We start from the raw sequence: 12,574 nt of genomic DNA on the forward strand, positions 1-12,574 counted from the left end.
GATGGACTGCAGCACCCACCCCAATCAATGTAGAAATGAGATTTGTCAGTGGAGATCTATGAGGAAAGTGAAAGAGGAAAATTTGAATTACAGTGAAATTTTGAGCCTAGGGGACAGAGATGGTGGTTCCCTTAGCATCAATAAGAGTTCAGAAGAAAGGATGGTTTTAAGGGAAAAGGTAATGGATTCTATTTTGGATATATTAGGTCAGGGGTATCCCCTAGACAGTCAGTTTGAAATGTCTAATAGGTCAGTGGTGATGAGGGACTGGAGCTATGGCGTAGTGGGCAGAATGATGAACTTGGGCATCAGGAATACTTGGGATCAAATCCTTCCTCTGGCATTTAGTGGTGTGAACATGAGCAAATAATTTAACATCCCTGAACCCCTGTTTCCTTATCTGTACAATAAGGATCATAATATCTGATGTTGTAAAAATCAAATGAGGTTAAAAGAGGGGGCAGCTAGGTGGCGCAGTGGATAAAACACCGGCCCTGGATTCAGGAGGACCTGAGTTCAAATCCGGCCTCAGATACTTGACACTTACTAGCTGTGTGACCCTGGGCAAGACACTTAACCCTCACTGCCCCACCAAAAGAAAAGGAAAGAAAAGAAAATCAAGTGAGGTTAGGTGTATAAAGCAATGTGCAAATGTCAGTGACTAGTGTTATTTGTCTCTTTTGTTTGTATGTCACTGTGTTTCTTACTCCAACAGTCCAATGCTTTGTAATGGGTGCAGGGTTTCATCTGAGGAGATGGGAGCCAGATTCCAATATTCCCTGGGTAGGGACAAAAAACCACGAAGATCATTATTTGGAGAGGATTTCCTCAAGATGGAATCTAGCCCATCTAACCAAGGAGAGAGGTCTAATGACTCCACTGATACTCGGGTCACACTGATTGAGAAATATTTTTTTTCATTTCAGACAACAGATTAATATTAATGCAACAAAACTGAAGGACACCTTACCAGTCTTAAGGAACGTAATAGTGACAAACTGGCTTCAGAGAGATTTATAATGATTATTTCCACAAGACTCAGAACAACAATGACACTGTCAAAAATGTTCCAGGGTCGGAGAAAATAATAGTATGGATCCAAGGCAATGATTTTAAAGAACATTTCTGCTACAAAAATTCCAGTAAAAACCTACAGAAAGAGAGGAGAAGAAAAGACATGAGGGTGGCCTCTATTCTGAGGACCATAAAATGACCTGGAGAAATGGGAATCTGTGCACAGCTCAACAAAATTAATACTGAAGTTGACATGATTCCCTCAACGTCCAAAGACAAGCATATTCTTCATTAAAATAGATGGTCTGATCTACAAAATACAATGTAACTCCTGGTTCAGTGCATAAAATGATGGGCCTAGAGTCTGGAAGACCCAAGTTCAAATATGGCCTTAGACATTTATTAGCTATGTGATTTTGTCTGTTTATTAACAGCTCTTCTGATTTTCCATATCATTCTTGCTATTAACACGCTTCTTACTACCAATCTTTTCTATGAAGATTCCTATTGACTGTGTCCCTTCCTTAACCCTTGCTGGCTGTACTCTTATCTCAGACCACCAAGGTTGGAACTGCTAGCTTTGAAAATTTAAAATGTGCCTAAAACTGGAGTATCTGAAAAAAAAAAAAAAACTGATCGATTCCCTCACCAACATGGTTTCAGACTATAGGAAATGTAGGGTGATATCAAGGGGAAACAGCAGGATGGGATTAATTTGTGGTGGTTTCTTTCCATTTTTCCATCCATCCTTGCTGATTTTGTTGTATGTAGTGACATTTTTATTTTTATTTGGCACAGTTTGGAGAAGAGCTGTATCCTAAGGTACCGTTCACTCCATCATCTTCCTCTAGCTCTCAAGTTTCTTTCTTGAACTGAAGCGTCCAATGCTGTTTACAAACTCTCTACATTTCATTTTGCTAGAGGTGACCCATCACTGTGGCCTATTGTGCTCTTTTCAGATGCTGACTGTCAATCAGGAAGTTCCCAATCCCTCCCAGCTTCATGTCATCTGCAAATCTGACAAACAAATTCTATGCTGTCGTTCAAATCATTAATAAGACATTTGAGGGGCAGCTAGGTGGCGCAGTGGATAGAGCACCGGCCCTGGATTCAGGAGTACCTGAGTTCAAATCCGGCCTCAGACACTTAACACTTACTAGCTGTGTGACCCTGGGCAAGTCACTTAAACCCAATTGCCTCACTAAAAATTAAAAAAAAAAAAAGACATTTGAATAACACAGAAACAAAAAACAGAACGTGGAGTGGAGGGGGAAGCAAAGAGGTTAACAAGACACTGCTCTCCAAATAGTATGGACCCACTGATGAGTATTTTAATCTAGTGACTGGGTATGCCAGCAGAGCTAAGCTGGAAGACCTTTGAGAACAGGCCCAGTTATGGGCTGTATGTCAATTTTCTGCAGACAAGTCTCACCAAGCTCAGAGAAGCTTATCAACAGAGAGTTAGTTACCAAATGACATGGGGTTTTTTGGTTTTGTTTTTTCAGACCAATTCACAAACACTGCTATGGTATAGAAAGGTGGCAAGGTGGTCCAACAGAGAGAATGTTGGCATCGAGAAGGCCAGAGTCACATCCTACTCAGACATTCACCAGCTATGTGACCCTGGACCAGTCACTTAGCATTTCCGTAGCTTGGTTTCCTCATGGGAATAATAATAACACCCACTTCATGGGTTATTGTGGAGATCACATGAAATGACATGTGTCAGGGGTTTTGCAAATGTTAAAGCACCACAAAATGCTTGCTATGATTGTTGTTTATCTTTATTATTATCAGTGGAGGGAATGATAAAAATCATGGAATTATTTAAGATAAGTACAATTGGGTCTGTCCTCCTTATCCGGTGTAGCTTAGTAAAAATGTATATAGCTTATCTTGGGGCATCCTGCGTGACTCCTTAGGTTTCCATCACTGAATCTCCTTTGGCTGCAATATTATCAGCACCTTTCCCTGTTTCTTTTAGGACCTTGACGTGTGACTGTTCTAGTGATGGCAAACCTGACTATAGCAATCTCTTTTTTATGGTTTACCCATAAAAGGACACCATGCCAGGTTTCAAACAATCGCTCCCCAGGCTTGTAAGGCAATGCAGAATCATGGAATGACCAGAAGACTTAATAATCAGAGAATCTGAGTCTGATGCCCCCTCTGCCATTTCCTAGCAAAGGAAACTTAAAATGATGCTGTATCCCTTGACAGCCAACTCTACTCTGTAATTGATCGTATTTCTCATTTTGTCAAACCCCATTCTCAATTTAGCTCAAAATAAAGTCTCTCCCTGGGTCCCTGGGTCCCTGGCTTTGCCGAGGTAGCCAATAACCCACTTTATTAACAGCTATGTGCATCACTGTTAATAAACTGTTAACTAAGAAAACATGTTTTCGTTTGCCTCAGTTTCATTTTTATTTGCCACATAACCCATATACATTTCTGAGCCTCAGTTTCCTCCTCTATGAAATGCAGACCACAAACCTTGTACTCCTCAAGTAGTCTGTAAACCTCAAAGTACCAGATAAATAAATAGAAGCCATAAAAAGACCATGTCTACACTCACATAGTTTCCTATATTGAGCATTTTGTCAAAGTCTTTCTCCTTTTTATAGTGCTCCATTGCCATGAATATAGTGTTAATGATGATGCATATGGTGATAGCCAGGTCAGCAAAGGGATCCATGATGATCAGCTCCACAGTCTTTTTAATGTGGAGCCACATGGGACAACACTCCCAAATGCAATACTTGGAGGCAAAGTTATTCTGGCAGGGAAGGCACTTCTTCTGTGACTTTTCATACTCTAGAAAGAAAGGGGGGGGGGAAAGCATCATTTAAGTAACTGACAAGAGAACAAAACAGAGGGTCAGGCTGGGGCACATCTGGAACAAGACTCTGTACTTTTGAGACAATCTAAGAGATGGGGGGGTGGCAGAAACAGAGAGAGGACCAACCAAAAGTATGTAGAACCTCCACCGTTGCTTGATGTGGAAGCGGACAGAAAGCCACGGCCAGACCACTCACCCTGCATGGTGATAGTGACGATGCTGACGGCACTCAGGGCTCGTTGCCTCTGAAAGGTGTCACTGTGCTCATCCCAGTAATCCACGGACAGGTTCTGTGACAGGCGCTTGGTTTGGTTCAATATCTGCTGCTTTATCACAATAACAAAAAACTATGAGCTTCCTGAGAACAAAGGTCATGTCCAATCAAAAACTGCATACGGGAGCCTCCTGAGAGACGGGCACTCAGTATGCCCTGCAGTAGGGCAAATAGTTGTTTGTGACAGTTTGGCCTTCATACATTTAATAAATTAGACAATATTTCTCTGCACTCTGCTTTTGGACTGATTGAATTCCTCCTCTCCCCACTCTGACAATACACTTTGTGACCATCCTCCCTCCCCTTCCACTCAGTGAGAAATCCTCTGACTAACTTGGGCTCTCTCCCAGACACTCCCTGGACCATAGCTGGTCCAGTGTCCCCAGTTCTGTGGACTGTGGCCTTACCTTTCTTTGGATTCCTTCCTCAGGATCAGAGACTGGAGCCTGATCATGTCCAGAATTTCCCACAAGGAGGGATTTCCTTTTGTTGCTAAACAGGCTTCTCTTTTGGCAAGAAATGGATGATGTTTCAAGAGAATTGAGTGAACTCCTATCAATTCCCATAGCAACTAGAGTCTGAAAATGTAAAAAGAAATCCATTGATCTATCAGTCAAGACCTACTACTTTCACCAATACCCCCAACCCATCGGACGTCCTGTGATCTCACCTCCCTCTGAATTATATGAAGAGTGAATGCCTACTTGCAGCACCACTCCTACTCCTTGAGGACCCATCATGTGTCACCTGGCAAATGAATATGTGATCTCACTGAATTAGGTGTTCTCCTTAATATGCAGATCACAACCTAGCCCTGTGTGTCCATTTTCTGTGCCTACTCCTGTTCATTAAAGGCATGAGTTAATTTTCTATACATTTTTATGTAAAGTATACCTCACTGTGGTGTATAAAGGGGACTGCATGTTCACAGGCTGTGCCGAGTAAGATTAAGTTCTTAAAGGCCCTTGAAAACCAGAAAGACTTCAAAGACTGGCCCCATAAAAATTGTTAGGCCAGCCAAAGTCCAGTGAGAATAGAGACTCATTCCCAAAGGGCTGGCCACAACAAGAGGAACTTTTTAGGCCACAATAACTCAAGAAAACATTTACTATAAAGTGAATGCATTTTGATTTGCCTCAGAAGAGGAGGTATTTGCACGAACAAAACAAGAGACCCTTTCAATATTGAAGGGAAAGGTTCTACAGTTCTCCTAGGCCCCGCCTCCAGCTAGGCAGGGCTCAGACCACCTTATTTAGCATAGTAACTGCACACAGCAGGCCCTGATAATTCCAGAAAATCAAAATGGTGCCAGCAGCTTCAGGAAACACTCCAAAGGACAAGATATGTTCCCTTCCCTAAAGGAGCCCAAATTCATTGTGGAGAGAAATCCTGACAACATGAAACACTTTTTTAAAGCAATCGATGGCTAGAGCACCTTATACACCACCTATATGGGCACAACAGCAGTCCAAGGAGGGCTAGAGGTAGAGACACCGTTGGTTTTCTCTACCAGATCCCAGTACGCAAGCGCCTTGAATACCAAGAAATCTGTGGCTGCCAATCTGAATCTGGATTTTATAGCCATTGACCACAGAGAAAGTATTGAGTCTCATTCCTCACCCTACAGGAGAGAAGATAAGGCTAAGCCGCATGACCCAAGACTGAAAAATAAAAAAAAACTCAGGACTTTGCTTCTTCCTCGGATGTGGCAGAAATATGCTCAGTAAGGTCCCATTCCGGGTGGGCCCCCTGACTGGACACGGGCTCTACCTGCTCCCCAGTCACCATCACCCATGAGAAGAGGGTCAGTTTCACTTTGCAATGACTTGCAGGGACTATTTCCACACAGGGCTTTAAAATTGTCATTTACTAAATCATCCCATTTTCCTCTGAGGCGAGCAGCCAGTCTTTGGTTCTTTTCATTCTTCAGAAAAGAAATCTCAAACCACTTCTTCATGTCCACCATCAGAATCCCTTGAGCTCCCTTCAGGGCTTGGTTCTTTGACCACCTCAGACTGGAAGCTTCTCCTGATTTTCCCAGCTAGTGTCACACTGACCTGCCCCCCCCCCGCCCCCATTACTGCATACTCGGTGTACATTTTGTATCTCTTCTTTTGCCTTCTCCTTGTTCACCCACACCCCAGGGGTACCTACCTCCTCTTCCTGCTTTAGCAGGTCCAGAGCTTCTCTGAACATTTTCTCTTTTGCTTCAGTCTCAGCTGCCACATTTTTATTCTGCTCCTCATATGACATGGTGACGACAGCCAAGGTCAGGTTAATCAGGTAGAAAGAGCCCAAGAAGATGATGACAACAAAAAAGACCACCGCAAATGGCCCAGCAACTCGAAGGGTCTGCACATAGTACATGAAAGCAAAGTCTTTGCACTGATCCTTCAAGAATTTCCAGTCAATACAATGACTGAGAAAGTGCCTACTCTACACAGAGCACGATGCTTTGTGCTTAGATAAAACCTAGTCCTGTCTTCAGTAAGCATACAATCTATTGTCTATTGTTTAAATCTATATAGAGTAATTACATACAGTGCCAACTAAATAACATCGATATGCATCGGAGAGATAATAATATCAATAATGATGATAGTGGGGAGGACAGGCAACATTTATATAGTGCCTACCATGTGCTAATAGAGATATTTTTTTAAACGAGAAAGATCATTATTGACTGGATTGATTTTTTATAATAATAATAATTTATAATAATAATAATAAAAATCATTATTGATTTTTTTTTTTAGTGAGGCAATTGGGGCTAAGTGACTTGCCCAGGGTCACACAGCTAGTAAGTGTTATGTGTCTGAGGCTGGATTTGAACTCAGATACTCCTGAATCCAGGGCCAGTGCTCTATCCACTGCGCCATCTAGCTGCCCCGAGATATTTTTTTAAAAGAGAAAGATCATTATTGACTGGAAGAATGAGGGAAGGCTTTGTGGAAGAGGAAGTTACTGAATGGGGGTTGAAAGAAGAGTCTATTTCAACAAGCGATGGGGAAGAAAGGTGGCATTCCAAGGTAGAAGGATACACACAGACAGTAAAACTTTGGGCTTGTGTCACAGGACATAACAAGGAGTTTGGCCAGTGAGACTTGGAAGCACAAAGTACATGCAGGGGAATATTATGAAATAAGACTGGAAAGGTGAAGTGATGCCATGGGATGGGGGAGGGGCCTTGATTGCCAAGCAATGCAATTGAGACTTTATAAAGTTGGCAACAGGGAGTCATTTAAAGGTTCTGGACAAAAGAAGCGACAACCAAACAGGTAAATAAGGAAATTTTATCTAACAAAAATGTGACGGAGACTTGAAAACTGGCACAAAGTTGCTGAAATAGTCTATGCAGGTAGTAATGGGGGGGGGGCACATACTGGGGATATGGGGATATGACTAGGGCAATGGGAATAGAGAGAAGTAGATGGATAAAAGCTATTCTGAAGGTAGAGTCATGGAGCTTATTAGGTGAATGTGGTGAGGGATATGAAGGAGAGTAGAGTCAACATTGACACCAAAGTTTGAAACACAGGGAAATAGCTAAATGATAGATGCTCATGACAGCAACAGTGAAGTGAGAAGGAATAATAGCAGATTTAAGGGAGAAAAGAATAAGTTCATTTTGGAACAGATTAGATTAATGATCTAACACAGGCATACAGGGGTCATTGTAATTCTGATTTCCAAAAGGCAGACAGAGGAAAAAGAGGAGAACAAGAACAAGAACAAGAAAGAGGAGGAAGAATTGTGAAGATCTAATTAGGAAGACTTGGGGATTCTTAAAACCAGCCACTGAGAGTGGGAGAACTGGAGAGAAGGGCTCCCATTGAAAGAAGGGATAGACTAGAAAGGAAGGGCTCAAACAGAAAGCTCTGAGGATGATGCACAGAAGGGAAAAGAAAGGAGGAGGACAAATAGAAGTGGCATCAACTAGGTAAAGAGAAGAAAGATGAGGAAGAGAATGGGAAGGACTAGAAAAGACTAGATAATGAGGTGAAAGATGAGGAAAAGAAAAAAGATAACGAAAAGAAGACAAGATGCGAGGAAGAGGAGAAGAAATACTGGTAAAAGGAGGGCCAGAACCCCAAACTATGTATTGGCATTAAGTAGCTGCTCTCCATTTAGAAGCCCTTTCCCATCAACAGCACTCCGAAAGAACCTTCCCATCTCAATCTAATAGAGGTTGGAGGTGAACAAGGACTTGAAGCTGGGCATTAAAGTCAGGCAGTCCCATTTAGAAACAGAAGGGCCATTACAGGCAGTTTTACAGAAAACTAAAGGTTGTGGAGGGTAAGTGACTAGTCCAAGGTCCCAAAAGTAGTAAGCAGGAGAGGCAGGTCTTCATGGACAGAGGACATCCAACCTCTGAAGGAATTTAATTCAATTAAATAAATATTTACTAAGCACCTAAAACGTGCAGGGCACTAGCATTAAAAGATAAATGATATGTCCTTCAAATAATATATTTTTTTCATATTGTGACATTTTAATAGATATCATTAAGCCAGAAAAAGCCAGTAAAAAATTATATTACATGCATTTTTAATGTTATTTTTAATTTTGAACTTAAACACCCAAAGAGGAATATCTGAAGATATATAACAGAACCCAAAAAGTGAATTATGTATGAAATTATGAATCATCATTTCATACAACTTTATTCCACATATTATTTTCTTTATGAAAATTTTTTTCAATACACAAAAATCCATTTTCTCTCTCTCCCTCCCATTCACTCCTTTGAAAAAAAAAAAAAACATTTTCAAGAGCTTCTCCTGGTAAGCCTTAAATTTCTCTTCTGGAAATTTACGGGGAGTAGTAATTAGCAATAAATCTCAGGGCAACTAGGTGGCACAGTGGATAAAGCACCAGCCCTAGATTCAGGAGTACCTGAGTTCAAATCTGACCTCAGACACTTAACACTTACTAGCTGGGTGACCCTGGGCAAGTCACTTAACCCCAATTGCCTTACCAAAATCAATCAATCAATCAATCAACCTCTCCTTTGCTTAACAAAGGTTGAACCAAGTCTCCCTTCAGATTATGCCCTGGCAGGTGATTGAACTACCTTCTGGCTGCTTGCTAAAGGAGAAGCTTAAAACCAGGTTGGTAAATCAGCAAGCCTTTTTTATTAAGTGCTTACAATATACCAGGCACGGTGCTAAGCAATACAGCAAAGAGAAAGACAATCCTGCCCTCAAGGTGCTTACTTTCTAATAGGAGACATAAAAGGGTACCCATGGGGACAAGGAGAAATGGCTGTTCTGGGTCCTTCCACAAAATGGAGCTGTGGGAAGAACTCGCCAATGGGAGAAACAGCCCACAGGAATTAAGGGAGAAGGAAGCTGAGGTGTAGTGATGCAGTGCACAGCCTCATCAAAACCTGGGCCAAGCTGCTTGGCAGGAGTAAAACTAAAAATAGGACAGAATTCCTATAACTTAGAAGGGCTCTGGTTAGGATGCCAGAAGACAAAAACAAAATTCTTCCCAAACGATTTGTAACTCTTTAGAAAATGACCGGATCTTTCTTAAAGAAAATGTGGATGGACCCTCTTATGAAAGGTCATATGAGAGGTAACCAATGAAATGGAGGTAAATTAAGAATCAGTCTAAAAGAGGGATTCTTCATCTCCAAGCTCGATCATCCACTGGCTCCCTTCCTTACTGCCTTCAAATATGCTCAGGTCTCCCTAACCTTAATAAAAAAAAAAAAAAAAAACCTTTACTAGAACATACCATGTCTTCAAACTATCTCAGTGCCCTGCACACAGTCAATATTTAATAAATATCTGTTGATTGATTGACTAAATGTCGTGTAAAAAAGGAGAAAGTATTCAGAAGTAAGAGACCCTCAAAGTTGTAAAATGCCTCAGAGATAAATTCTAAGACTGCTTAGTAAAAGTTTACTGTCCCTTAGGGGTGTAATTGGGATTTTAAAAGAACAATGGAGATTCCCCAATCTTTAACCTGAAAGACTGAATAAAGTAGGTCTTGTTTAACCTGCAGGTACTTTGACTTTGTTTGTTTGTTTGGGGGTAGAGACAGATGTTTGAGACTAGGGGGAACTCTGACACTCTCCAAGTAAGTTACTCACTCTAAGTAGTCTCCCCGTAGCTCTAGGGGGAAATCCTAAATAACAAATTCAAAGTCAATTCAGGTAGATAGAAATGTCATTTTAAACTTGGCATAAAGAAGCTAGGTTTAGACCAAAGATTTCCAACCCAAGTTCAACAGGACACCTGATACCTGCTGATAAAGGCGTTCCCAGGAATCCTGAGTCATCACACGGAACATGCTGAGAAAGGCCCAACCGAAATGGTCGAAGTTCGTAAAACCATAATCAGGACTGATCCTAGTTTTACAGCATGTAAACTCAGGGCAACAGGAACTATGGAGGAAACAAAAGGGAAGAGAGAAAACATTATGTCGCTCACGGCTGTTTTCCTGGACCACAGTGGGCTTTTTCCATCATCACAATGGCTATTTGGGTGGTCCTGAAGATCCTAGCATGATGACTCCATATCTCCCCAGTTGTTCCAGGGCACTAGATCCCCTGAGGGGCCAGAGAGTGGGCCCTGCTCTTTCAGGAACCTTCATGCCTGGAGCTACCCATGTGTTCCTCCTCTCCTTATATCCAGGCTCTTCCATGTGCAGACTATCCTGCACACCACAAGCAAATTAATTTTCCTAACCTTTAAGGGGACAGGGTTAAAGGACTTCCTTCCCTCTTCTTGGAATCTACACTAGGGCTTTCCAGAGTTAGTGCCTCACCTTTGTCATCAGAACCAGAGGACTAACTCAAATGTTGGGATTGTCATGACAGGTCTCATAGGACAAGAGCACCTTGACAGAAGGACACAACATCTGGAGGGAAGTAGGACCTTCAATTATAACCCATAGGCCAGCCTTGCCAAGATGAGTAAGAACACAAGGCTCCTGGGGGTTCCTCTCACTGCCTACACCTTCCTCTTGCGATGCAATCAATCAAATTAAGAGCAATTTGCTGAGACCATTAGCAGGAGGAATCACTAGAGCGTGCCACAAGTAACTACAGGTGTCTGTTTCAGCAGGGGTAAAAGATGAGGGAGCTGTTCTAGTGGCTTAAAGAGATCTGTCACGTTTATGTCTCTAACACAGACGAATAATAATTAGGTGTGCCCCAATTTGCAAGTAATCCTCCCAGCTGGAAGAGAATGTGGGATGGGCTGCAACTACATCTCTTTTCTTCCTAGTTTGCAAGATAGAATTCCTCAGTGGGATGGGCGATAAGGGCCACTGAAACAAACAAGGAGACAGAAGAGAACACAACTCAGGGTTAAGAGTTTAAAGAATTAGATGCAGAGAAAGAAGTGTGGAAGAAGGGTCTTCCTAACAGTCTGGAGGAAGAAGGGTCTTCCTAACAGTCTGGAGGAAGAAGCAGTTAGCCACAGGAGGATGGTGCTGTCACTCCTCCTGTCTGCTGCACGTGGTGTTAGAAGCCAAACCCCAGGTGACTATTCCACTTAGATGGCAACAAAAGGGTTTGCTTGGAAAAGACAAACAGCCAAACCCAGAATGGCCACAGGCTACAGAGTGCAGACTTACCTATTACCCATCCAGCTGCCACATAATCTCACTTCAGATGAGCCTTCGCTTTTACTTTCAGTGCAGGCTTCTGTAAAGGGAAAGGGAAATGTAGAAATCTAGACAATTGTCAGAGGAGATAATGTGCCCCCAAGTAGCTCTGGTTCCAAAGGGTTGAACACAGGGCAAGGAATAAAAGTGATTCTAAGAAAGTGGTTGACTTGGAAAGATGTTGGGAAGGAGCACAGAGAAGATGGCACCATTGCCAAATCCATCTGTTATTAAACCAGGCCCTGCATCCAGACACAATCCCAGGCCAAGGCCTGGGGTTGCAGAGGATGTACAGTTATCCTGGAGCCCTTCCCTTAGAGTTGGGGAGGAGGGGGAGGACATATAGACAGAAGCAACTGGAACAACTGAGGTGACCACTAAGTGCAGCCTCTAATGCCCAAGGAATTCTCTCTCCCCTGCATGCCCCCTCATCTAGCCTGGTTTATTCAAAGGTTATTCTAGATTGGTGTGTTTGGAAAAGATTCCAACTTTCTTCATTATCCTCAGAATAAAAGCCCAAAGACCCAAACCTCCCCCAGCCAGAAGTGATCCTCTAAAGCTCCTGGCAGAACTACTGGGGGGGCGGGGGCGACTGTTTCACAGAGACCAGGTGATGATAGAATTGTTGGGCATATGAATCCTCAGTCTCCTTTGACCCTTCAACTGGCCAGAAAAATATCAATGAACCCTGCAAGAAAGATCAAGTAGAAACGAGTCTCTGTTTCTGTACCTAGAAAATCAGGTTCATCACTGAGAACTTCACAGTTTTCAAGATTTGAAGACTCTGGAAAAGAAAGAAATACATATCTGAGGATACAAGTAAAAAA

General features: G+C 42.3%; 1 protein-coding gene across 1 annotated transcript in view; it reads right to left on the minus strand.

The window, feature by feature from the left end:
• SCN11A (sodium voltage-gated channel alpha subunit 11) overlaps positions 1-12,574 on the minus strand; it is a 111,522-nt gene that overhangs the window by 65,678 nt on the left and 33,270 nt on the right. The window contains exons 7-14 of the mRNA XM_044001880.1: positions 12,478-12,531; positions 11,718-11,787; positions 10,380-10,521; positions 6,282-6,479; positions 4,535-4,705; positions 4,050-4,179; positions 3,590-3,828; positions 971-1,150 (exon numbers count right to left, since the gene is read on the minus strand). Coding sequence (XP_043857815.1) covers positions 971-1,150; positions 3,590-3,828; positions 4,050-4,179; positions 4,535-4,705; positions 6,282-6,479; positions 10,380-10,521; positions 11,718-11,787; positions 12,478-12,531 — 1,184 coding nt within the window. The remainder of the gene's footprint in view (positions 1-970; positions 1,151-3,589; positions 3,829-4,049; positions 4,180-4,534; positions 4,706-6,281; positions 6,480-10,379; positions 10,522-11,717; positions 11,788-12,477; positions 12,532-12,574) is intronic.

Source organism: Dromiciops gliroides, chromosome 1, assembly GCF_019393635.1.
Source record: "Dromiciops gliroides isolate mDroGli1 chromosome 1, mDroGli1.pri, whole genome shotgun sequence".
Lineage (NCBI taxonomy): Eukaryota > Metazoa > Chordata > Mammalia > Microbiotheria > Microbiotheriidae > Dromiciops > Dromiciops gliroides.